Raw genomic sequence first — 22,381 nt, forward strand, 5'->3', positions numbered from 1 at the left:
GCCCGCCCCCGCCGCTCGCGGCCGCGGCCGGGGCGGGCGCCGGGGGGGGGGGGGGGGGGGGGGGGCGGCGTGTCTCTCCTATACGAAATTCAGACACTCTGCAAATTCGTTCAAGAGTCAAGTCCTACGCTACTCGTGTTATATGCAGGTAGGCAATGTTTGTATGTTTGTATGTGTGAATATCTATACGTATCAGTCAGACGACAGGAAAATCGACAAACGGGTAATAGCGCGACGGGTTTGATGGGCAAGAGGTGCGCCCAACTGGGTGAGGGTACGAATAGAGTGGGAATTTGATGTCGAGTCGGGTGTGTTAGATGGGGGACTAGAATATCTAGGCTGGCTTTTTGCGGGGATAAAGGCACCGATCAGACAAATGCAGCGCTCGCTATGTTGCTATGTAGCAGGTAGTATTGGAAAGATGCGGCGATCCAGATAGCGATCCAATATTGATTACTGGGAGGGGCGTATGTGCGTATGTGCGTATGGTCGTATGGGCGTATACCAGTGGAACTACCAATACCTTTCGTTCAGACGTACTCAAACGTCATATATCATCACAACTTCCATAGGATAGTATTGGTCCAAGGAAGAGGGCTGAGCAGAGTAGAACGGGGTAATGGTAGCGAGTCGAGAGGATCATAGAGAAGGAGAAAGAAAGGATTGTAAGAAGGAGAAGAGAAAAGTGTACTGCATTCTACTATCTACATAGGTATTCACAAGCGTGAATCTGCTCGGCTGCCGCAATCTCTCGTTGGCTCAGCCACTTTGAGGTCAGTGCAAGTAACTGCGGCGAGAATTCATTACACACTATCAGGTATATACGGGCAGACGGGGTGGGTTTTGCGAATCTGGGGACTACATGCGGTCTGTGCCTCTTGGCTATCCACCCAATACGCGCGAAGGTGAGCGGCAGTATCTAGTACATAGTATCTTCCTACGGATACAGGGCAACTCGATCTAGGATGAGGCGGGGTCGCTTCGCATACTCTACATAGATATTATGCATATTATGTGCAAGAATGCGGCACGACCGGATCTATGAGAAACGAATAAGTTTCAAATTCAACATAACTAGCTACTAAAGATAATCACTCAAGATCAGGTATATAATATGGTAGTTATCATATCACATAACTAGTAGAAATACATAAGGAGGGGGGAATGGGTTCTAAGAGAATGGGAAGGGGAAGGGGAATGAGAAGGACGAAGTCCCACGGGAGCTGGAAACGCTAGGACGGACATACCTTACATATTACATAGTATGTAGGAAGTGCTCTCAGCTTCCGAGTCTGGATATGACGATTAATGGGGTCAATGTGTATGTAAGAGGTAAAAGAAGGCATCTATTTGTCTCTAACAACGTGCCGCCCACGCAAGAAAGGGTAGGATTGCACGATTCGGTAGCACTATACCAAAGCCACCCAGAAAGGACGCCATGGGCAGCATGGAGGCAGCATGGAAGCAGCATGGAGTAAAAGGGTCTAGCCCAGTGTACATATGTGACGTGGACCTTGATAGAGTACAATACATATCGCACCATGATACAGCCGCATCTGCAAGCCGCTGACCGCAAGACCCGGCTGCGCTCTAACGATGCATGGATGCCTGCGGGAAAGGGCATTATTGATGTATCTTATTAGTTCTTATTAGCACATATCTTTCGCCAGAAGGGTTAGGATCAGGCACGCTTGCAACATCTCGCTGCACCTTTTCTGTTTGAAAAAGGCCCTACTCTAGCAGAAAACTATCACCGAGACACACGATTAGCACCTAGGTTAGACGTTGAGTTGTCGGTAGACCGCAATGCGTCACTTATTAAATCTTGGGTCACGATCCCGGTAACAGAAAGAGGAGTTGTGCAGGGTCCAAAGTCGCTCGCTCTGTGGGGAACGTGGACAGCATGGGAGGCCTCTTAGAAAAATCCATCTTAAACTACTTGCCCAAAAAAGGTGTGTCCGCGCGCACGAGAGAAGAAGAGCAGGAAGAAAGAAAGAAGGGAAAAAAAAAAGACTCTCTTTCTCGTTAGCCCGAGGCTCGCTTCACTTCAGCTCCAAGGTGACGAGTGGGCCGCAATTCCGGGCACACATACATACATACATACATACATACCTACATACCTACATTAGTAGATGAATACTAAGCTTGAAACTGTCCAATAGCTCCAAGAAAAAAAAGGAATAAAGGGATAACATAACTACATACGACGACGAAAATAGTCCGCCGCCTACATATTCGATTTGATGCCGAGGGATTGGTTGTGGGAGGGTAGGTTAGGTAGGTAGGTAGGTAGGTAATCCGCTCCGAGAGGATCGCCCGTAAGAGTGAGAGATAGAGATAATGTTGTGGGGGGAAACATACTTGAAGGAGGGAAGATGGAGGGTCCCGTACCACATACATAGCATACATAGCACATACAATACCCTACTATTCCATGTCGTCGCCGACAAATTAGATGCCTCAGACCGTAGACTCACCTGCATGATAAATGCCCTCATCCATGTACTCCGCCGCATATACCTAAGGCATGTATAAGGTATGTATATGTAGTCGTAGGTATAACCTACCTAGTCATAATATTAATAAGAGGTCGCAATGTGTCTGACCTAGACCCTGACCAAGTCCCGTACACGCGTAGGAAGGCCTTGGTATGACTATTATTAAGGCTTCATGAGACTCCTCTTCTCTCGTTTCATCTTGGCTATTTATCTATCACATACAAGATTGCAGCTTCTACTCCTCTTCTACATTATCCAAGAATATGCCAACCTACATACCTTATATATATCTATCTATAGCATTAGCCTTTCATCATCCCATCCCTTCCCATCCCATCATCCCCCCCCCCCCCCCCCCCCGCAGCTCTGGGCTAGGATGTATATTCATGCGTCTCGTCTCTCTCATAGGTCCTCGCGGACTAGCCTTTTCTCCAATGCCATCGCAAATAGTTCGGCCTAAGGCCGGGAGGCAGAATGAAGATCGACCATGCTCATGCTCATGCTCATGCTCATGCTCATGCTCGACTTCTAACGTACTATGTATGTATGTATGCAATTGGACCTCACAACGGTCATGACTGGTTGCCTATCAAGCCTATCAAGCCTATGACCTGCAAGACCCAGAGAGAGGTAGAAAGAGTTATTTTCCCCACGCCGTCCGCGGCTGGCTGGTTCATGTGGTGATCTATTGCCGTCAATAGGTAACGTTGCCGGTGCAGAGTCTGCGGACCCCAAAACCACCCTTTCTACATGCCTCTTGGCAGTTTGCATCAACTGCTCCATTTAAAAAGATCTTCCATCACGACTTACTCCAAGACCAACACCAGTGATGTTTGGCCTATAAACTACGTACTGTATATGCATGTATAATACGTATAACGCATGTATGTAGAGTCGTACGCGCAACTAGTGAGGCGGTGTCCGATTAGGCTGGCGGCTCAGCGCACACGATGACGCCTTGTTGACACTTAGCTGTCGCGATTGGTCCCTTCGGATCATGTCTTTTAAAGACAAACCGCCATCGTCACATCGCATCACTACAGGTAGGCAATTCATCTTCTCCTTTCACTATACCACTATACCATTATACCACTATACCACTATACCACTATACCTGTGGCTTCCCTTGTACGCCCTCTGTCGTCGGGAGCGGCATGGAAGAACCTTGCTTCGGATTCCCTGAAACATTTTATTCAGCCGCTTCGGTTGACCTGCATTGGGGGCCACCTCGCTGAGCCTCCTATGAGCCGCACCCAACTAACACATGTCTCCCGGATGTCCAATTAAATTGGCACGAAATGGTAGGACTAAATTTTTTTTGTATAACCCTCAACCCAACCAACCACTTGGACTGGCCGACTACCTACGCACTCTAGCAAGCGGATAGGGATATATGTACCTAGGTAGGTTACATGCTTTCGGGCTCCGCTCCGTAATCAGCAGCTTGACCATTCTGCACGATAGTGGCGCCCCGCGAAAATCGCACCCACAGTGCATAAGTGATAGAGGAGTAGGGCTCTGATATGGTACGAGTTTCTTCGGAGCCTGGCGCTCGGCGCCTTGTCTAACTAAGCCTTGAGAGGAGACAACTCCGGTTGTTTATATACCTAACATGAGTACGTAGAACAAGACAGAACGCAAAGCGCCACACTGTTTTAGATAGATAACTCGAGGTGAGATAATGCCAACGTGGTGGTGGATGGTGGTGGATGGTGGTAGATAGTGGTGGATGATAGCGCATCTCGGATACATCGTCGCTTACACGTGGACACGTTTGTTGGCGACGCTATATTGCACCGCAGGACACCGTCATATTTCTATTCATATTTCTAGGTCTTCCTATCCACTTAGGCGTGGAATAGCGACCGGCCGCGCTCATGTGCTAATCATCACAATTTGATCTTGGTAAAGTGTTGCGCGTACACGATCGTGCTACTTATCGGGAATACTAGTCGGGTGTTTCCAAGTCCTTCTATATTGGTTAATCTGACGAGCTGAAAAGCCTGTGTTGTGCTAGACGGTGTCTATCTCTCTATGTCTTGTCTCTATTATGTCTTGAAACCTTTGCGGGGTGCTGCCAAGAACATCATTGCCTAACTACAAACTTCAACTTTGAAGAAAGTAGACGAGGCATCGGGAAAACCCTGGGGGTTCCTTAGAATCTGTAAGCGCTGACTGTCGCTAACTGTTAGTTTTGGACATGTAAATATGGTTACCTAATGATTTAGTTAATCTCAGTCCTTAAAGCACCGAGCTAGAAATAGAGCAAAATTAGTATTTGTGAAGATATACTAACTACCTGGGTTACCCCACTCGAGATAGTACGATCCCCCGCATTCTCTTTCGAGATAAGTGAACTAGGTGACATCGGAGTGCCGTAAATAGGCCGAAGAACAAGCCGGCCACATTGATATAGCTGATATAGCTGGTATAGCTGGTATAGCTGGTATAGCTGGTATAGCTGGTATAGCATCAATAATAAGTCGAGTAAATAAATATCGTTACTAGACAGAAGTCGGAAATCCGGATCTAACGTCTACTTCCGGTATCTTACTGCTAAGACGTATCACGATGGAATTGCCGCTTACGATGAATGCTGTCGTGTTCGACGGTCCGTACAAGGTTTCGCTTCAGCAACGGCTCTCTGTGGATCGTGCGTATTATGTAGCATCTTGCTTCTGCCCCTAGCTAATTAACTAATTCTTAAACCTCTTAGTGAACTTCATACGTTCAGAGGTCACCAACCCTCGAACACAGGATTCATTATGGGCCACGAGTTCGCTGGCACGGTTGTGGCAGCTGGTAACGATGTTAAATCAGTCAAGATTGGGGATAAGGTGGTATCTCCTTTCACCGTGTCCTGGTAGGCTAGGCTGTGCTCCATATGCGATTTAAACAATCCATTAATATGCTTCGTAGCATGAACTGCTTTTACTGCAAAAATGGGTATTCGTCTCGGTGTGACCATAGCTTATTGTTTGGCTCGGAAAAGCTGGATGGCGCTCAAGCGGATTATGTACGCGTACCCCTTGCAGACGGTACAGCCATGAAGGCGCCGCCCGAGATCGACGACAATGCTTTGGTGTTCATGGCAGACATATTCCCGACAGGCTTCTTTGGCGCCAGGAATGCATTCAATGGCCTCCGTTCGCAAGATCCGTCCGAAGCCACAGTGGTGGTTATCGGTTGCGGACCGGTAGGACTATGTGCCATAGTTTCGGCGCTAGAGTACAAGCCAAAACATCTCTTCGCCATTGATAGCGTCGATAGCCGTCTTGAACTCGCAAAGGGCTTGGGTGCAGAGCCCCTTAACTTCGCGAAGGACCGGTCGGCTATGATTGCTCGAATCAAAGAAGTCACAGATGGCCGAGGAGCAGATGCAGTTATTGAAGTAGTTGGCTTAAGCCCCGCCTTGAAAACGGCCTTTGATGTCCTGAGACCTTTCGGGTTCATAAGCAGTATAGGCGTCCACAATGCCGAGGTAATCTAGCCCCTAATATGTGTCTGCTCACGTACTTCCAACTAACAATTCGCTCAGATCCCATTTAGTGGTACCGAAGGGTATAAGTACGCGGTGTCTTAGCCCATATTTGAGGTATCATATGACTGACGCTGGCGTAGCAAAAACGTGAGGTTACAAATGGGAAGATGTCCAGTCCGCTCGATATTCGCCGATGCACTCAGCGTCCTCGCAAGAAATCAACATAAATTTAAGTAAGTTGGCCCGTCTTTTGTCATGAAGCCTGAGTCGAAAAGCTATCAGCATTTGTTAACCCCTAGCAGGTTCATGTTCGAGAAAATCATGCCCCTTTCTATGGCCGTATCTGGATACGATCTGTTTGATAAGATGCAAGTGCAAAAGGTAATTTTCAAGCCATGACCGAAGAACAGTCTGGAATCATTGCACCCCCCCTGAGCGGAACAGAACTGTTCCGCCTAAGTCTAGTTCTGCCGAGGCTTGACAATACCATCATGCATGAAGTAGTAAACGACGGTAGAGTCATCATGTACCGTAGCGAGTAGTACTCTCTTGACACGATCCGGAGCAGCTGAGTTCTCTGGTGGCATGGAATCAAAAACGCTTGCGAATGCCTTAAGTGTCCATTTTTCAGCTAGGTGAATTGGTAGTACCCATTCGGCTGAAAGTGTCTCCGGAATACGCCCTTCCGGGTTCGGGTGGGATTTGAGCATTTCAATCTGATCATCTGGATGTAAATAGAGTCGACGGGGAGGTAGCCCAGAGATTAGGGGTCGCGGTAGTGGTGAGTTATCCACGGGGGAATGAGTCAATATTTGTAGCTCAGTCCAATCGTGTTGATACCGAAGATTGTCAAGCACCGATACCGCAAGATGCTCAACGTAAGATTTCTCGGCCATGTCGAATATTTGCGTGTTAGAGTCTAAATTGTAGTTGCATGGCAATTCTCTCATACAAATCAAGGACCCCTTTGGCAAGCTACAAACTACGGCAGGAGCTTAGGGCATAAAGGCGGTGTAAAGAGGCACTTGTATACCTTAGGCACCTAAGGTATCTTAGGTAAGATATTAGGCATCACGATAGGTAATACCTTCCCTACCTCTGGCAAGGTACTTTGTCTATTTTTAAGGTTTCGAGGTCCATCTAATTGATAACATTGAATCTGGAGTCACCTGCCAGATTATTGGAACCACAAGTCAAGCATTCAAAATCTTTAAATGTGTCACTTCAACTTTCAGTTCGTGATGGTACACTGGCGGCATTCCCCGACCCTAAATTGTACCCAAATTGACATCACATGGAACCATACTTAACGAGTCAACTGAGACCGTACGCGTATTATATCGCTAATTATTGGTCTTGGACAGACTTGTAATAAGAATAATGTGTGGCCGCGTCTCAACGAGGGTCATATCCGAAATTCGCTCTTGCGTACGTATTAACATACTACTAATGTAGAGTGGTAGTTCAAGAAGAGAGCCACGCATATATGGCTGTGCAACTTTCGAGGCGCAGATCTTGAAACCTTTAGCTTGGTGGAGAGATCTAGACCTTTTCTACAGTTTGTGCAGATGTCATCGGAATGCGAAATCTCGTTCTAGGTACTTCGTACACGCCTACATAATGACGAGTAACTCTGTCTCGGCTTGCGCACTTCTTCTTTAGGGGTTGTGATCGATATTCGATTGCGAAGAAAATTAATTTATAGGTAGCATTAATTGTATTATCTGGACATAGAAACAATTACGGAATCATTTATATTCATGTATTTTGTAGGATGAATTGGTATGAATTCTCCCATCTGCTTATGAGACCAGTATCTAAAAAGATTAGGTACATATATCCCTGTTCCACTGCCAGCTACACTACCTACATACATAAGATGCGAAGGAACTAGTTGCACTCGCAACAGCAACCAGTCATAATTAGGTATTTTAGGGAAATAGAGGGGACGAGGAGACCCCTTGCCCCATTCAGAGGCCTACATTGTGTGCCAAGGAAACCGCTAAAGCCTAACTTACACTAGCAACGTACCAAATTATTCGTCGTACATCGTACCTCTCCTTATAGTGTACACCAAATCCTGCTATGTTACCTTTGACGTCTTTTTACTCGCCTTCAGCACTCATTCACCATTTCGCTTCCCTTAACATATGTTATTTTAATCATTATTGTACCTTTCTGCCCTTTTTATTAATAAGGTAATCACGCTGAGCCCTGATACTACAAATCGAATTAATCAGACTGTATTGTCGCTCCTCGGCTCTTCATTTCGGCTCTCCTTGCGCAGCTATACCTACGCTTCAAAAAAGGCCGATTGATATCTACCACGTCTCGCTCTCAATCGGATCGCAACACCACTCTACATCATCTCGCGCCCGAAAACGAAAATCTTGTAACTTATCGGCTTCCGGAAGGAGCAAGGGCATCTCCTGAAGATGTCACTAGATTCGCCCAGAATATCTAAAGAAGGACAAGAGGATACCGTTGATCAGGCTACGACAATCTCAACAGCGACGGACCAAAATGATTCTCTAAGTCAACGCGCGCCAATTATGTCGGCCCAGGCGCAGGAGGGGGTAGGCAGCGCGCTCGCGTCGAACGTCGCCGCTGTGAACGTCCATATGCGAGAATATGTGAATGGGTATCACTTCCCACCGAAATATCCCATAAAGGAGCAAATACGAATGGGTCTGGTTTCGTTCTGGGAATTCTACAATACTGGATTCGGCTTCTTCCTCACTATCTACTCCCTTAACGTCGTGGCTTGGGGTGGCATGCTGTTCCTTCTTCTATGCAACGCTGCGCCAGAGATGTGCTGGGTGAATGGCAAACTCGACTGCGATGATATTGATTCGCCGCGCAGAATATGGATCGAAACGGATTCCCAAATACTAAACGGGTTGTTCTGCGTAACTGGTTTTGGCTTAGCGCCGTGGCGCTTTCGCGATCTGTACTTCCTGCTTCGGTATCGTATTAAGGGTGATCACAAGGCTCTACGAAGCTTAGCAGGCGTCCATCGCGGTTGGTTCCGTCTTCCTGGTTCCGAACAACTTCCTACGTCTCTTGGGCCGAAGAATATCGAGGAGATGGTCGGAAACTACAACGTTGATAGTGTTCCGTATCCTCTAGAGACTATATCAGATGCTCCACCGACGAGCATTCGGGCACCTCCGACTAAGATGTGGAAACTAGATTTTATTATCTACTTCAACGTTGCCAACACGTTTCTGCAATGCGTTCTATCAGGTTTCATGTGGGCCTTGAATCGGTACGATCGACCTAGTTGGTCGACTGGTCTATTTGTTTGTCTTGCATGTATCGCCTCCGCTACCGCAGGTATCATGATGGGCGTTGAAGGGAAACATGTTAAGGCTATCGAAGGGGTCCCTCTAACTAAGAAGGATATTGAGCGTCTGGCGCGTGATAAGGAATTAGGTATTCCTCATTATAACAACCTTGGCGACAAGAACCCTGAGGAGGAGAAAGAGAAGAAGAGGACGAAGAAGCAAAAGTCACGGTTTGGGAAGGCCGAGCAATCTAGCCTCACAACTGATAATGAAAGACAAGCATTCTGCGTTTAAATGGGGTGTTTTTGCAGGTTTTTATAGATGGCGGGACTTGGTGTCTAGTAGCATATTTTTTTTGAATAACATGCCATCTGGCGTTACGAAACGCAAGTAAATATATTTACAACTTACAGTTGACAGGCTATGAACAGGCATACGATATGAGCATTTAAGCACCAGGCTTATTGTTTTGCGAATCTGTATAATTAAATGTTGAAATACGTAAGAAGTCATTAAGCAAAGGGGTCAAATTAAAATAAGAGGTATATGAGTATGGCAAATGAGGCTTACGGTTCAAAACTCAATGGATGGTACATATGTACACAGCAATTATAGCAATGTGTTCACGAGATCGATTTAGTGAGCACCTGCCGGCTCCAAGATGCAGTTTAGACCCGGGGGTTTATAGCTAAGCCAATCAGAGCTGAAGTTGATATCATAAGGCTAATCGGTTGACCAATGCGGGGACAGCTTTTAATCCCAGCTCTTGCATATGTATGTTATGTAGGTAGGGTACATATTACATATGTGCATGCAGCATTGCCAAGGTTATGTACCTAAATTACCTAAGACGGGTGCAATCCAACGTTATCAGTCAACCGCGCGGTGGTCCCTATCTTCTAACACAACCTTTGGAACCTTCACACGCCGTTCCTTGCCGCCATCCCCGAGGAGCTTCGCACTCGCATATCTTCCGCAGCTCATCAAAGCTGCCGCGAATCATATCTATCATATCTCATTCTTTTTCTTATAGTTCTAGAAAGTTACATTACCCACGCTTGCTCAATTGCAACGTCCCCTATCTCTTGCTGGCACAAGACCACTCCTTTGCGAAACCTGCCGTGAATCGCCGGTCATCATGGCGCCAAAGGCCCTTATCCCTCTCCTGGTGGGCATGATGTTGCTCACCGGTGTCTGCAATACGCTCTTCACCAAGTACCAGGTAAGTTCAACTTAATCTCGCCTCTCCACATCCAGACGCTTCAGTTCACTAACCGCGATTGTGCAGGACAATCAATGCGTCCGGAACTGCGACGACCCCAATCCCAAGAAGCGGCAGCCGTTTGAGCAGCCGGTGCTTCAGACGGCGCAGATGTTCATAGGAGAAGTCGGATGTTGGATTGTTGTCGGGCTGAGGCTCGCGTACCAACGCTACGCGAGCAGGAAGACCCCGGCTGCCAACGGATACCAGGCAATCCCCAGGGGGGACGCGGAAGTCGATGATAACGACGATGCTGCTAGCGTCAATTCGGAACAGGCGCTTATTCTTCCCAATCCTCCAACTAAGAACAATGTTGGTGTAGTCGATGGGCCCCTAAAGGGTTATGGCATCATACTCCTTTCGCTACCGGCCATATGCGATATCCTCGGCACGACGCTTGTGAACGCAGGTCTGTTTATGGTAGCTGCTTCGATCTACCAGATGACTCGTGGTGCATTGGTGCTATTTGTCGGCCTGTTCAGCGTCTTTTTCCTACACCGCAAGCTGCACTTATTCCAATGGGTTTCCCTCGTTGGTGTCATGATCGGTATTGCGCTGGTTGGACTTGCGGGTATTATCTGGCCCGATGCCAAAGCAGAGGTCACCAACGCCTTGTTCCAGGCTGCAGAGGATGTTGCTACTGATGAGGGCCTTCGTGCTGCGCTGGGTGTTATTCTTATTGCCTTCGCGCAGATTTTTACCGCCACACAATTCGTCCTCGAGGAGTGGTTGCTAGAGCGTTCCAAAATCGACCCCATCGAGGTTGTTGGTTGGGAAGGTCTCTTTGGTCTTGCTGTTACCCTGATCTGTATGTTGGTACTACACCTCTCCATCGGGAGATCCGATGCTGGCCGCTACGGGATGTTCGATATGGTTGAGGGCTTCCGACAGATGACGGAGTACAGAGCCGTGTGGGTGTCTAGTGTACTAACTATGATCTCTATCGGGTAAGTTGAGCCTCGCACTGTCACGCCTTGATGATAAGTATTCTAACTGTGTTGCTAGTGGTTATAATTTCTTCGGCCTCTCCGTCACTCGCAACGTCAGTGCAACAGCGCGGTCGACTATTGATAGCTGTCGAACCCTATTCATTTGGATGGTTTCCCTCGGTCTCGGGTGGGAAGCATTCAAGTGGCTACAAGTTGCCGGATTCGTCTTGCTAGTGTACTTTACTTTCTTGTTCAACGGCGTCGTGCGCCCACCGTTCAAATTCCTCGAGCCAACTGAGGAAGTAGAGGAGTTGCTCCCCGAAGAACCTATCGAGCATAACTAGATTGTCCGCAAAGCAAATCAGATTACTTGATGCTGCCTAAGAGCACGGTGGGCTGGACCTAATTACTCTAGATAATTAAACAGTGGCTAGGGCTTGCGAAGAGACGTGTTTTTGCATTGGGATGGCGTTGGCTGGTATCGGCATGTTAGTGGGTTATTGTGTTTGTAATATGTGCTTCGGTTGGAGTACTTTAGTTTCGATCAGCGGATCAGTTTGTTTGATATAGTCTTCTATTTCAGATGGCAGCGTAACTATCAGGGTCGGACTTATAAATTATATTTGATCATTTACTCTCACTCGATGTTAGTTACCCGAAGAGTTAAGTCATTCGTTCTGCTAGTAGATTTGAGAGAAGGGGACGACTATAAAGTATTGAGATACTCATATCGTAGATGCTTCGTAGATGCTCCTTAGAGAGTTCCTATGGGCTATAATTGTGGATGGTTATATAATATAATATACTCTCCTCTGCGCATCAGAATCCTAGCCTACAATGCAGATATGCCAGTAGATATACGATGTCTATAACATCAGGATATTCTTAATCTCTGTATCAAAACATAACATTCAATCAAGTTTAACTATAGAGTAGTATCATCAAGATGTAAGTGATTGTACTGGCAGTTAATAGTAAACGAGGCCTATGCATTGTAAAGCAAGTAACAATTTATAATGCTAAACTATCTATTAACCTGTATAGCACCCCATTAAGGAAGCTTCATAACGTAAAGGGAGGAACTCTATCCGACCCTCGAAGACCTCCACGGCGTTGTACGTACGTTTGCGAGAGGCGCGACTCTTGCCTTGTCTTGCCTTGCCTTGCCCGTCTAAAACCACCCAGCAGACCCGACCCGCCTACGATAACCAAGAAAACGCCCAAGCAATGCATACCCATGCTGAAAAAAAATATAGACCAGACCGTCCCCTCTCTATTCTACCCGTCCTCACTCGTCATATCGCCAAGTCCATCGACGGGACGGGGCCGCCTAGCTGACATTACACAGCAGCTCGGCCTCGAGGATGAACTTGCCCTCCTTGTACTTCTCGCTCGACTCGTAGGCGCGGTCGTATTTCCAGCCCACCGTCTCCTTGCACTGCTTGCACGTGATGTCCCGCACAATATGCCGGCCAGTCGTCATGCTGCGCTCCGACGGCTCGCCCGCGTCCACGTTGACGACCGTGTTGAAGAGGTAGGCCTTGCCGTGCTGGCCGCGGAAGTTCTGGCTGGTGGGTTAGTTGGCGTAGCTAGGGTGGGATGCTGGATGCATAGAAAGGTCTGTGATATGGAGGGGATACAAGACTGGGATATATAGGAGGAGGATACGGTATAATATGATGTGATAAAATATTATGATGCGAGGGACTTAGATCAAGACGACGGAAGAACGACGAGAGAGAGAGAGAGAGAGGGGTGCCATACCCGACTTATGATCTCTTCATGATTAGCAAGATGGGTTTTGCAGTTCTTGCACCCGTATATTTTGTTACTATCGAGATACGTGTTGTACGCAAGACCCATTGCGGCCGATCTATCCACGCCGACCGCGTGTGTTCCCGTTCGTCAGGCAGGTTACCTAGCCAGGTAGTTTTTGGTGGTATATCCGACCCGAAAAAGGATTCCGGCAGTGTTCTCGATTTCGATCGATGCGTGGTAGCTAGACGAGGAGCTTATCGAGCAGGCAGGTAGGTATCGCGAGTTTCCGAGGTTGACGATAGCACGGGGGCGAAGATACAATACGAGGGACGGATGTCTGTGTCCGAGAGGAGCGATAACGTAATACCTAACGGGACCAAATCCGAAGGCCAGGCCGATATTATTGGTTTAGTGGTTTGTTTGTTTGTTTGTTTACTCCGGTTAGTTACAAATGATGTAGGCAGCCGAAATGCATAGCAACTTGTATTGTACAGTAGAAGAATTGCGATTTAGAAGACCAAAAGCGTTTATGTAAGGTACCTAAGGAACAAACCAGTCTCGCGCGATGCAGGCGTGATGTGATGTGGATGTAAGTAACAGCTGGAGTTGCTTATCTTAGTTATCTTAGTAGGTAAGGTCCTTACCCCGCTGACGTGGTACAGTGGTGCTACCCCTGCAGCTTTCGTATGGGGTAGTTGATTTATCTTACCGCGTGGTTCTTTTCTTATCTTCGACACTTAACATTTTTATCTTCACTTGACAAACAATTCCCATCTAAACTTGTACTACATTCTTTGTTAAGAAAAAAAAAAGATTTTAAATTCGAAGAAAGGGACTGATATGAGTGAATGTTGGATTTGTAACTCCCGTATTCGTCCGTGCTACGACTAAAGTAGTTAGGTAAGTAGTTTCTCGTGTTAATGGATCAAACTGGTTGGCTTTCTTACACAAGTATGTGAATAGTCGAATCATAACTCCAGGAAGATATCCCTTTCCTATTCATACCTGAGTTGTCTCTTCTTCGTATCAAGCATTTGTGATACTCCAGCTCGTATTTTATTTCATAATAGTAAACTGATGTTTCTTGAGTAACTGGACATAAGTATATACACCTCCTACCTAAGTCGTAGTTGACTATATGTTTGTCTCTTGAATCTTAGTCAAACCCAAGAGCCATATCAAGTTATAGTTACCAACTCTATCCATCTCTTAAATCATGTCTTACCAAACTTAAAGAAACTCCTGGCTCATTTGTTAGTCTTACATGAATCTTCAAGAAGTCTCATTGTTCACCAGGTAGATTGCAATATTTAATAAATCATATATTCTCGATCTCTCCGGCCATAACCACCCGTTGGTGTTAGGCCGACATGTCTATCAACGAAAGAAGGTATCTACAAGAAACTGCGAGGGCGGTCCTAGGAAAAAATATCAAATATGCGCAACCGAACAGAGCACCCATACGACTACAATAAATCTGGACGCCCTCCCCGCCCAGTCCACTTGATTTCCAAGTAACCTGAGCAATAGCGGTGACTTATTAGCTGTCTACCACGAAAAGGCCTCCTCGATGAAGTCGATCGACGTGTTGTACTGCTTGCGACGAATCGCTAGTCTGACTTCGTCACTGAGGGCACCAGGTCCGCAAACCGTCACGCCCATTGTCCCGACTTGCTGCTCTGCCTCCATGCCGATTAAGGTCTCAATGTTGGGCCTGCCAGGGAACATTTGGACTGTCGACGAAGGGCTGTGTATTTCCTTTGTCGAGCGTGGTCTACTGACGAATAGCATAATCCGCAGCACGTCACGCCGTCTATCCATAGCTAGGATCTCTGTCATCCACGGTCGAATCCATTCGAGATGCTCAGGGCTCTGAATAATCCATACCAACACCACTTTTCGCGTGGCTACCGTGCCATTTGCGAAACCTGCAACAAGGTCTCGGACGTGGGGGACTGCGTGAGTAATACCTACACCACCAGCAAAAAGCATCACCGTGCCGTAGGAGTGCATCAAATGCTCGCCACCATACGGTCCTTCGACGAGACATGTTGTCATAAGCCGGCCATCAGGTTGCGCTGCAGCCCTTTGGTATAAATTGTGTGTCATTCCTGACCGTCCTCGAATGATGAAGGACATGGTGGTCTTGCGCATGGCAAGCACGTCTTGTCGGTTCATAGCCAACTTATCCGAGCTCAACTCTTCGGCCTCCTCGCTCCAAGCCAGGGAGAATGGATGGGACTGCCAGAAACTGATGGTTGGCATATATAAGTATGCATGCTGGCCCGGCTTGAAAGCCCAAGGGCGGGCCATTGTCACCGTCAGACGGACGGCATTGCCAGGGAGCGCCTCGATAAGCGTCTTGGTCCCTCCCCGACCGAAGTTGTGGTAAATAATACGCATAACCCGGATCAGCCTGTCGCCAGCCCACAAGGGAATAACCGGAATCAACCACTTGATCGCGGAGACTTGCTTCAAGTCAAGGTGGTACCAAAGGCCCGCAACCGCAAGCGCAGCGAGACCGATGTGCAGAAGCTTAAAGGACTCGTAGTACGCGTGTCTAGCGATGCTCGAAGCTTGAAACAATATCACCACAAAGGCAATGGTGGCCTAAGCAATGTTAGATAGAGGGATCGCCTAGGATACGAACAGATATAACTTACAAGGAAGCCGAATAGCAGGAATGGGACTGTGACGGTAGTAGTCAGTACCTTTGACCACCCACCAGTTGCGGCTGACGCAGCCCAGAAAGAGAACGTATGGCACACTGCTTCCAATGCTACGATACGGCCAAACCAACGATGCATTAGGTTGAAAGTGTCAAATGACATGCCGAGTAGGGGGATGAGAGGGTTGTTCCTGCTAGCCATGAGAAACAAGGGAATCATGTTGGCTACTGCCAACGTTCCACTTCGGTTCCTCAACTGCTTACACGCATCCGCGAAGCTCTCGGCGAAGGGAATGTGGATGACACAAAAGGCAATGTTGGTTGCGAAGTATCCCACTAGAAAGAGGAACTGGAACCGAGTGGGCAGGGTACCAACATTGATGGCGCTGCTCAGCTGAAATTCTCGGTTATGTCGTTTCCTAAACATGGGGGCATATAAGAGATTCTTCTTGATCCAGGCGAATTTCGTAGACGGGCGTGCAAAGTATCGCTGCGTGTCGTTTGTTAAACTCGTAACGGTTCGGACATACTTTTGTAATGCCGTTGTAATGCGCCATATTATGAGACCCAAAGAGAGAGCGGCACAAACAACCAGTAGATAGTTAGATAAAGATTCGTTTTCCATCGCGGGCGTCCATCCTGCAGCCTGCCCCTCACCAGCAGCTTCTGCCTGTCCTCCTCCAGCCATGATAAAAGCCGGATTGATGTTGTCGTCGGAAGTATACCAGCTAAACTAATCAAAGTTTAGAATTGAATTGAAATAGGAACCTCGGTTCAGAAAATCGTCATCAGTAAAAGCAAGGAATGTTGAGTGATCTCAGGAGGTTGGTTATGAGACCTAGTTGGAATATGTAATGGCCAAACAAGGTCAACTTGAATAGCCCAAGGAGGAATGAACGAAGGGCAATTAACAGCCTGCTGTCAGGAAGTTATATTGAAGGCGGCCTAAGTCGTCTTCAAGGCTGTAGTCTAGGTGACTCCAGGTCAAGTTTTTGTCACTTGCCAAGGTGGAGAGGGAAGACGAATACTTAAATGGGAGTGTGTCTTCGGGGGTCTGGCCCAAGGTGGAAAACGGTTGACTAAAGAGCCTCGAAGGATGCGACCTAGAAGAATGCCTGCAAAAGGCTTGCAAGGGTACTATTGTAAATGAACGAAGTAGGTCGACGTTACACTCGCCCAATTCTGGTTGAAGAATTAAAAGTTGGGGATGCAGAATGGGTCTGTGAAGAAAGGACCAGAAGGATTAAGGCCACAGGGTGTGGAAGACCTAAGAGAGAGCAGTGCCCATTTGCATGAAATATATGAATGAGGAAGAATAAGGAGGTCAGTCTATAATTGAAGGTAAGAATTACCCGTGCAGGGCCTAGGTAGGTATGAGAACCTAGAATATTCAGGTACGTACCGACGGAGTACCCGCCCGGGGCGTTACTGGATTACGTCGATTAATGCCGGTTTGCCCTCTCACTACATACATAGTATATGCCAATCATTGCGTCTATCCCCTGAAAATTAAGCCTAGAGAGGAATGCTAGGAGGTACCTTCCCCGACCAAGCAGCCAAGCAGAATTCCACTGAATTCTTTCACCGAGAACTAATCTGACAATTTAGTTGTTTGTACATATTCAGCTCATCGCGATTTACCACATTAGATTAGGTAATCAATCAAAAGCCAGAATAACGTTTGCCTTACTTTAAGCAATTGCTTGTTCGGACGTTATCTGTTCTATTTTCTATTTTCATTTAGTTCAATGTTCAAATGTTCTTTTCACGAGGCTTAACATTTATTCATTTCCCAATTTACCAACACACACTCAGTTGAAACGTTCAAATTTTTCTCTGCATACAATACACGCGTTCGCATGATAGGTATCTCTCGAAGTATTCCGTATTCTTGTACTAAGCCCAGATTACGAGCAAGTTTTGCCTTGGTAGTGTGGGGATGGGCCGATAAAGTGCCACCAATGTAAGGTACACAGAAGAAAAGAAGCAGGATTGGCCGAGGACCTGAGCCGATCGAGCAGGGGTCACCAAGCCAGCAAGCCAGCAAGCCCACTACCCCAGTACATACAACCACATCCCTGCTCTACTTCATCTGGAGATCCAACCGTTTGGTCCTCTATCTTATCTATCTTTGCTATTTGTTGAAACTGTACATTACGCATGCAATGTGTGGCTCTTGCTAATGCTTCAATTTTGAGGCACGAAAGCTTCTATCACCAATTTTCTGGCCTGATCATTCGTTTGTCCGATCTTAATTCTGCATCGCGGTAGGGAGCATCATGATCGACAGAGCAGTTTTTGAAACGAGCCAGCGCACATTAGAAAACAGGGATCTGGATGATCGCACCACCAATGACGATTGATAATAGCCAAGCACTCAGGCACTAACCCTTGGATAGGACAGCAAGCGGCTACGTACCTACTGGTGGTGCATCTAAATGGAAGCATCCTAGATTTTCGACACCTTCTCGCCTCGTGTGCAAGTCAAACGACTGGCTGTGGCGCATATACTAGACTCATCATGAAACACTCTTCCTCCGAGGACGATCACCACGATTGGACTATTACCTCTTTTTGCAGAACATTGCGACATTGTTACTATTTACTGAAGTCTAATTCGTTTAATCTACCATAGAATGCGATACCATATTTTATTTCATCGAGACATTACAAAACTCCGTCGACACCATATACATAACCATATGTATACATAGTCAAACGATGGTATACCACAGCACTTCATCTGGTTTCCTTAGCGAGCGGGTGCTTGCGTCATCTACGCTCAACGAGAAATGTGATACGAAATCTCGATCAAGAAGCGTTCAATTAAGCCGCTTACAACCTGGCTCACATCAAAATGCTTAATTCTGACGATGATGATAGGGTCTCACTTGGAATAGTTAATACTTCCCAAATCATATTCTTAGACCCACTGCAACCCAAAAGTTCGACACACAGTGAGCCTCAAAATGCTTACGCGATCATTATGTGGAATATGTACATATTCAACTATCATGATACCCGGGAAAGATTCCACTAAAGGAACGTTTAGTCATTCATCCTATACTCCTCGGTATATACCAAATGCCATTTATAGGATCATGGCTACTACATACGTCTATGACATGACGAAGATCATGACTAGATATCGCAGGCTAAGCTTTAAAATCTCTACCTTGTCGAAAACGGCAGCGTGGCTCATGCGAACTCAACATATTTGGAAGATGTGATACATGGATGTGGGATGCTTTGCATAAACTTCGAGGGTTTCTGAAAATCGAACAATTCCAGATATGGCAGAGGCCGCGTTTGAGAGTAGTCAAGTTGATACGAGTTGCCCAATCCAGCCGTTTCAAGTTTCAACGGGCCTCCACCACATGGGTTATTCCTAGTCGTGCATGGAGTCAACCACTTTACAACGTTACCGTTTGGGACCGGTAGCTTTTGCTCATTTCAGCTTTAATCTCGAAAATAGGTATTTACATTTATATATAGGTAATTACCGATATCATGATTTCTATGCTCTTTAACCAAATGCCATCCAGCGGCGCAGCTCCCGTTGAAAATGCAAGATCCCACGCTCAGCCGTAGAATCCTCCGCATCCGCTAGACATAACGTTCATATATATTACATTCACGGGCCCGAAACTCAGCGTATCCACAGACAGGTTTACAAAACCTGTCACCAGTGGGCTCATACTAGAAAAACGATGCTATCTCGCGGTTAATAAAAACGCGAGTCTCACATGCAAAGTTCGTCATCGCTGCAATCGTCCCCGGGAATGCCGGAGCTCACTGAGCTTGCGAGGCTGGGTCTGGATCGTAGCTTGGTACCAAGCAGGGTCTTTTTGCCAATGCTTCTCATTGGTTTCTTGCGAACGACATGACCGCCGTTTTCTTTATCGGAGCCGAGCTCGTCGTCTAGTAACGAGTAGGCTAGTTTTGTGGACTGCAGAGCGACGATGCTTTTGCTCCGGCGGGGTTCCGTAGCCGCTTGTTGCTTGTCGCCCTGTGAACAAGAGTGCGCACGTTTCTTGGTGTTGACGCGTTCGGGACCGGGGGGCTTAGGGGAGCCCTGCACCTTATGATTGCTCCCCACCCTTGCTATTTCCGGGCCTGGAACACTATCTGCTTCACCATAGATGGCCACCCCGGACTGAGTGGCTCTCTGCTCGGCACCGTCTGCTTTATGATCTCCATCTAACCTTGACGACGATCGAAGCTGTCTTGTTCTCGCCTGGGACAGACGTCTAGGGCTGACTGTAACCCACTCGCCTATAGTTTCCTCCCACCGGTAGCCCGTGAAGAGAGGTCGTATACGAGCGTCGTCCCCTGCGGCCGAGTGTTGGTTGCAGGCTAGCTTCTCTGCGTAGACAAAGTCTTTGACGTTATTGGTCTGTTGCGCAAGGGAAAAGGCCGCTATCGTCTTCATGCTATTCAGGATTTCCTTATCGAGTTCGAGACCCATGAGTTGTCTGAATAACATGTCTAAACAGTTGTGAGACGCCAGGTTCATTCCTCGACCACAACTGCGAGCTACTGATGACACAAATGAGGCTATATCGGTAAGACGGTGTCTCGTGCGGTTGCTTCTCGCGGAATTATGGTCCGTATGTTGTCGCCATGCTTGTCCAATACTGTACTTGAGATGAGAATAGATATTATTATCGACTTGAGCATCGCTCGATGAGATGTAGTATGCCAAGTGCAACAGGTCATTTCCTAGGCCGCACCGCGTGGTCTTTGACGACTCTAGACCGGCCATACACGACCTAAGAATATATCTAAGCCTATTGCCAATGAAGCTTATCTTCGTGATCTCAACTTCTGAAACGCTTGCTGTATGGAGTTCTATTTCGCCTAACGAACTCATCGCAGCTAGCATTGTTAAAGCACTAATTAGTGTCTGCTTATTGGCTATGGCAATATCTTTTTCTAGGCGACTCGTGTTATTTCCGCTTGTAAGGATTCGCCCCCGGCGGCACAACAACGTGACGGAGTAGTTCATGAAAGCCACGGCGTCGTCAGCTGCCTCTACCACAGACAAGTGCCGCGCAGCCAACGCCCATATGCGTTCGAACTCTTGCGTCGCAAGCCAGTCTTGAGGAAGGCTGCCATTAGATAATAACAGCAAATACTGTCGAAGGAGAAATGAAGTACGACCATGCTTATTAGCAAAAGTCCATAGCATCGAGAGAGGCCGAAAGCATCCCAACTCGGCAAAGGAGCTGTTTGCCATAGTTGGCTGAGAGTATTGGCGATCAACCAGCGCTGCGATGAGCTCCTCAGCCTCGGATAATGCGCCGGATCGGATGCATAGATCGATAAGTAATTCTGAGAAGTCGTCACTGAATAATCCCTCTGAAATTCCTTGCTTCACCGCATTAAGACCGTCTGCCCGAACTACTATCCGGAGATGTTTCCATCCAAGGGCTTGATTTGATCCAATTGACTCTAGGTAGTTGTATATCTCTGTTGAAGTGTCGACACCGTCAAGCGTGGAAATACTCCCGTTCTGCTCGGCTTCCATCTTCTCCCAGGCCTCGAGTTCCTCGATATAGGAGGGTACTTTTCTAAGACACATATCGAGGAATGAACGTGGCCCTCGTCCTCGACTAGTGACATGCCGCGTCGCCTTTAGGAGCGCTTCTAGGCTCTTATAAATTGCCTCCAAGTCATTGTGCCTGTTCGAAGTTGACTGAGCCCGTAGGCCTGCGAGACGCTTCTCGAGGTCCTTGAACTGATCTCGTTTGCATCCGACTATAGGTTGTTCAGGTTGCTCCTTAGGGTGACTGGGAATTGTGGGCGATGAGACAACATGGCCTCGTGCACGTCGTAGTAAAGGCGTAGCCGGTACTATCTCTCCGGGAACTACAGGTCTTCCCTCGCCGCTCTGGGGATATTTTGTCGTACTCATCCCCCTTGGATCCTTGCCAAGTGTAGATTTTCCATCCTGATTGGGAGATCGCCTCTGAGAATAGGTAAGGCGGACTCTCTTGCGCGGTCTTAACCATTCGCAATAAGAATTTTGCTGCTCAGTAGCAACTCTCCTTTCCTGCCCGAACTCATCGTCCCTGGCGCTTAGTAATGATGCCGCAGCATCCTTTCTTAGAGAAGCAATCCGCGAAAGCAATGGCCGAAGTAAGCGTTGACAGCGCGCCGCGGTCCAAGGCTGTGATGCCCCTCCCAGTTTGTCTGGCCTAGGCCTTGGCTTATACGGGATCGTGAATTCGTTAAATGACATGGGGAGGCTCTAGCAATATTACTAAGCAGATATGTATGCTGAGTTATGAATGCTTGTTTGAGAGCTCCGGTTTGTTTATTGATGGCGATACGAAGCCAACAGCTCCATGCTTCGCGGACGTCGCCGCCAAAATAAAAGCAGTAGGAAAAGCAAAATGATATTATCGCGATACTTGGTTCATAGAGATGCGATCCAAAAGTGAAGCTTTGAGATGACCAAATGACAAGAATAAATAAATGCCAATGCTTTGTCCAA

At 47.2% G+C, this 22,381-nt stretch overlaps 7 protein-coding genes across 7 annotated transcripts; 3 read left to right on the forward strand and 4 right to left on the reverse strand.

The window, feature by feature from the left end:
• Positions 1–5,069: 5,069 nt before the first annotated feature.
• F4813DRAFT_387770 (putative alcohol dehydrogenase) lies at positions 5,070–6,378 on the forward strand (the record flags this gene model as incomplete). The annotated part of the gene is made up of 6 exons (XM_049246601.1): positions 5,070–5,155; positions 5,215–5,361; positions 5,418–5,979; positions 6,037–6,065; positions 6,120–6,212; positions 6,282–6,378. 6 exons carry the CDS (start codon positions 5,070–5,072, stop codon positions 6,376–6,378), a joined length of 1,014 nt encoding a protein of 337 aa, XP_049101631.1.
• A 62-nt stretch (positions 6,379–6,440) lies between these two features.
• On the reverse strand, positions 6,441–6,875 carry F4813DRAFT_387771 (tRNA-splicing endonuclease subunit Sen15; the record flags this gene model as incomplete). Its single annotated transcript, XM_049246602.1, has 1 exon — positions 6,441–6,875. The coding sequence occupies one exon, from the start codon at positions 6,873–6,875 to the stop codon at positions 6,441–6,443; it is 435 nt and encodes a 144-aa protein (XP_049101632.1).
• A 1,283-nt stretch (positions 6,876–8,158) lies between these two features.
• Positions 8,159–9,571, forward strand: F4813DRAFT_340306 (uncharacterized protein). The gene has a single exon (XM_049241242.1). It carries the CDS (start codon positions 8,415–8,417, stop codon positions 9,558–9,560), a length of 1,146 nt encoding a protein of 381 aa, XP_049101633.1. The 5' UTR covers positions 8,159–8,414; the 3' UTR covers positions 9,561–9,571.
• A 546-nt stretch (positions 9,572–10,117) lies between these two features.
• Positions 10,118–12,012, forward strand: F4813DRAFT_340315 (uncharacterized protein). The gene is made up of 3 exons (XM_049241243.1): positions 10,118–10,488; positions 10,555–11,474; positions 11,533–12,012. The coding sequence occupies exons 1-3, from the start codon at positions 10,405–10,407 to the stop codon at positions 11,798–11,800; spliced, it is 1,272 nt and encodes a 423-aa protein (XP_049101634.1). The 5' UTR covers positions 10,118–10,404; the 3' UTR covers positions 11,801–12,012.
• A 377-nt stretch (positions 12,013–12,389) lies between these two features.
• F4813DRAFT_353748 (yippee) lies at positions 12,390–13,889 on the reverse strand. Its single transcript, XM_049242672.1, has 2 exons — positions 13,222–13,889; positions 12,390–13,021 (listed from the first exon to the last, which is right to left on the reverse strand). The coding sequence occupies exons 1-2, from the start codon at positions 13,317–13,319 to the stop codon at positions 12,787–12,789; spliced, it is 333 nt and encodes a 110-aa protein (XP_049101635.1). The 5' UTR covers positions 13,320–13,889; the 3' UTR covers positions 12,390–12,786.
• Positions 13,890–14,523: 634 nt separating this feature from the next.
• On the reverse strand, positions 14,524–17,253 carry F4813DRAFT_353749 (ferric reductase NAD binding domain-containing protein). The gene is made up of 2 exons (XM_049242673.1): positions 15,878–17,253; positions 14,524–15,824 (listed from the first exon to the last, which is right to left on the reverse strand). The coding sequence occupies exons 1-2, from the start codon at positions 16,568–16,570 to the stop codon at positions 14,763–14,765; spliced, it is 1,755 nt and encodes a 584-aa protein (XP_049101636.1). The 5' UTR covers positions 16,571–17,253; the 3' UTR covers positions 14,524–14,762.
• Positions 17,254–19,368: 2,115 nt separating this feature from the next.
• F4813DRAFT_340371 (uncharacterized protein) lies at positions 19,369–22,365 on the reverse strand. Its single transcript, XM_049241244.1, has one exon. It carries the CDS (start codon positions 22,124–22,126, stop codon positions 19,625–19,627), a length of 2,502 nt encoding a protein of 833 aa, XP_049101637.1. The 5' UTR covers positions 22,127–22,365; the 3' UTR covers positions 19,369–19,624.
• Between the last annotated feature and the right edge of the window lie 16 nt (positions 22,366–22,381).

Source organism: Daldinia decipiens (genome assembly GCF_022478715.1).
Source record: "Daldinia decipiens strain CBS 113046 unplaced genomic scaffold F4813scaffold_9, whole genome shotgun sequence".
NCBI lineage: Eukaryota > Fungi > Ascomycota > Sordariomycetes > Xylariales > Hypoxylaceae > Daldinia > Daldinia decipiens.

What these genes read in the sequence shown, in the direction of transcription:
- F4813DRAFT_353749 (XM_049242673.1), bottom strand. Translation starts at nt 16,570, where the DNA reads ATGGCTGGAGGAGGACAGGCAGAAGCTGCTGGTGAGGGGCAGGCTGCA. An exon ending in TCCTGCTATTCGGCTTCCTT is followed by an intron (nt 15,825 to 15,877) that starts GTAAGTTATATC and finishes AACATTGCTTAG; the next exon opens with GCCACCATTGCCTTTGTGGT.
- F4813DRAFT_353748 (XM_049242672.1), bottom strand. Translation starts at nt 13,319, where the DNA reads ATGGGTCTTGCGTACAACACGTATCTCGATAGTAACAAAATATACGGG. An exon ending in CATGAAGAGATCATAAGTCG is followed by an intron (nt 13,022 to 13,221) that starts GGTATGGCACCC and finishes ACCCACCAGCCA; the next exon opens with GAACTTCCGCGGCCAGCACG.
- F4813DRAFT_340371 (XM_049241244.1), bottom strand. Translation starts at nt 22,126, where the DNA reads ATGTCATTTAACGAATTCACGATCCCGTATAAGCCAAGGCCTAGGCCA.
- F4813DRAFT_340306 (XM_049241242.1), top strand. Translation starts at nt 8,415, where the DNA reads ATGTCACTAGATTCGCCCAGAATATCTAAAGAAGGACAAGAGGATACC.
- F4813DRAFT_340315 (XM_049241243.1), top strand. Translation starts at nt 10,405, where the DNA reads ATGGCGCCAAAGGCCCTTATCCCTCTCCTGGTGGGCATGATGTTGCTC. An exon ending in CGCTCTTCACCAAGTACCAG is followed by an intron (nt 10,489 to 10,554) that starts GTAAGTTCAACT and finishes GCGATTGTGCAG; the next exon opens with GACAATCAATGCGTCCGGAA. An exon ending in CTAACTATGATCTCTATCGG is followed by an intron (nt 11,475 to 11,532) that starts GTAAGTTGAGCC and finishes CTGTGTTGCTAG; the next exon opens with TGGTTATAATTTCTTCGGCC.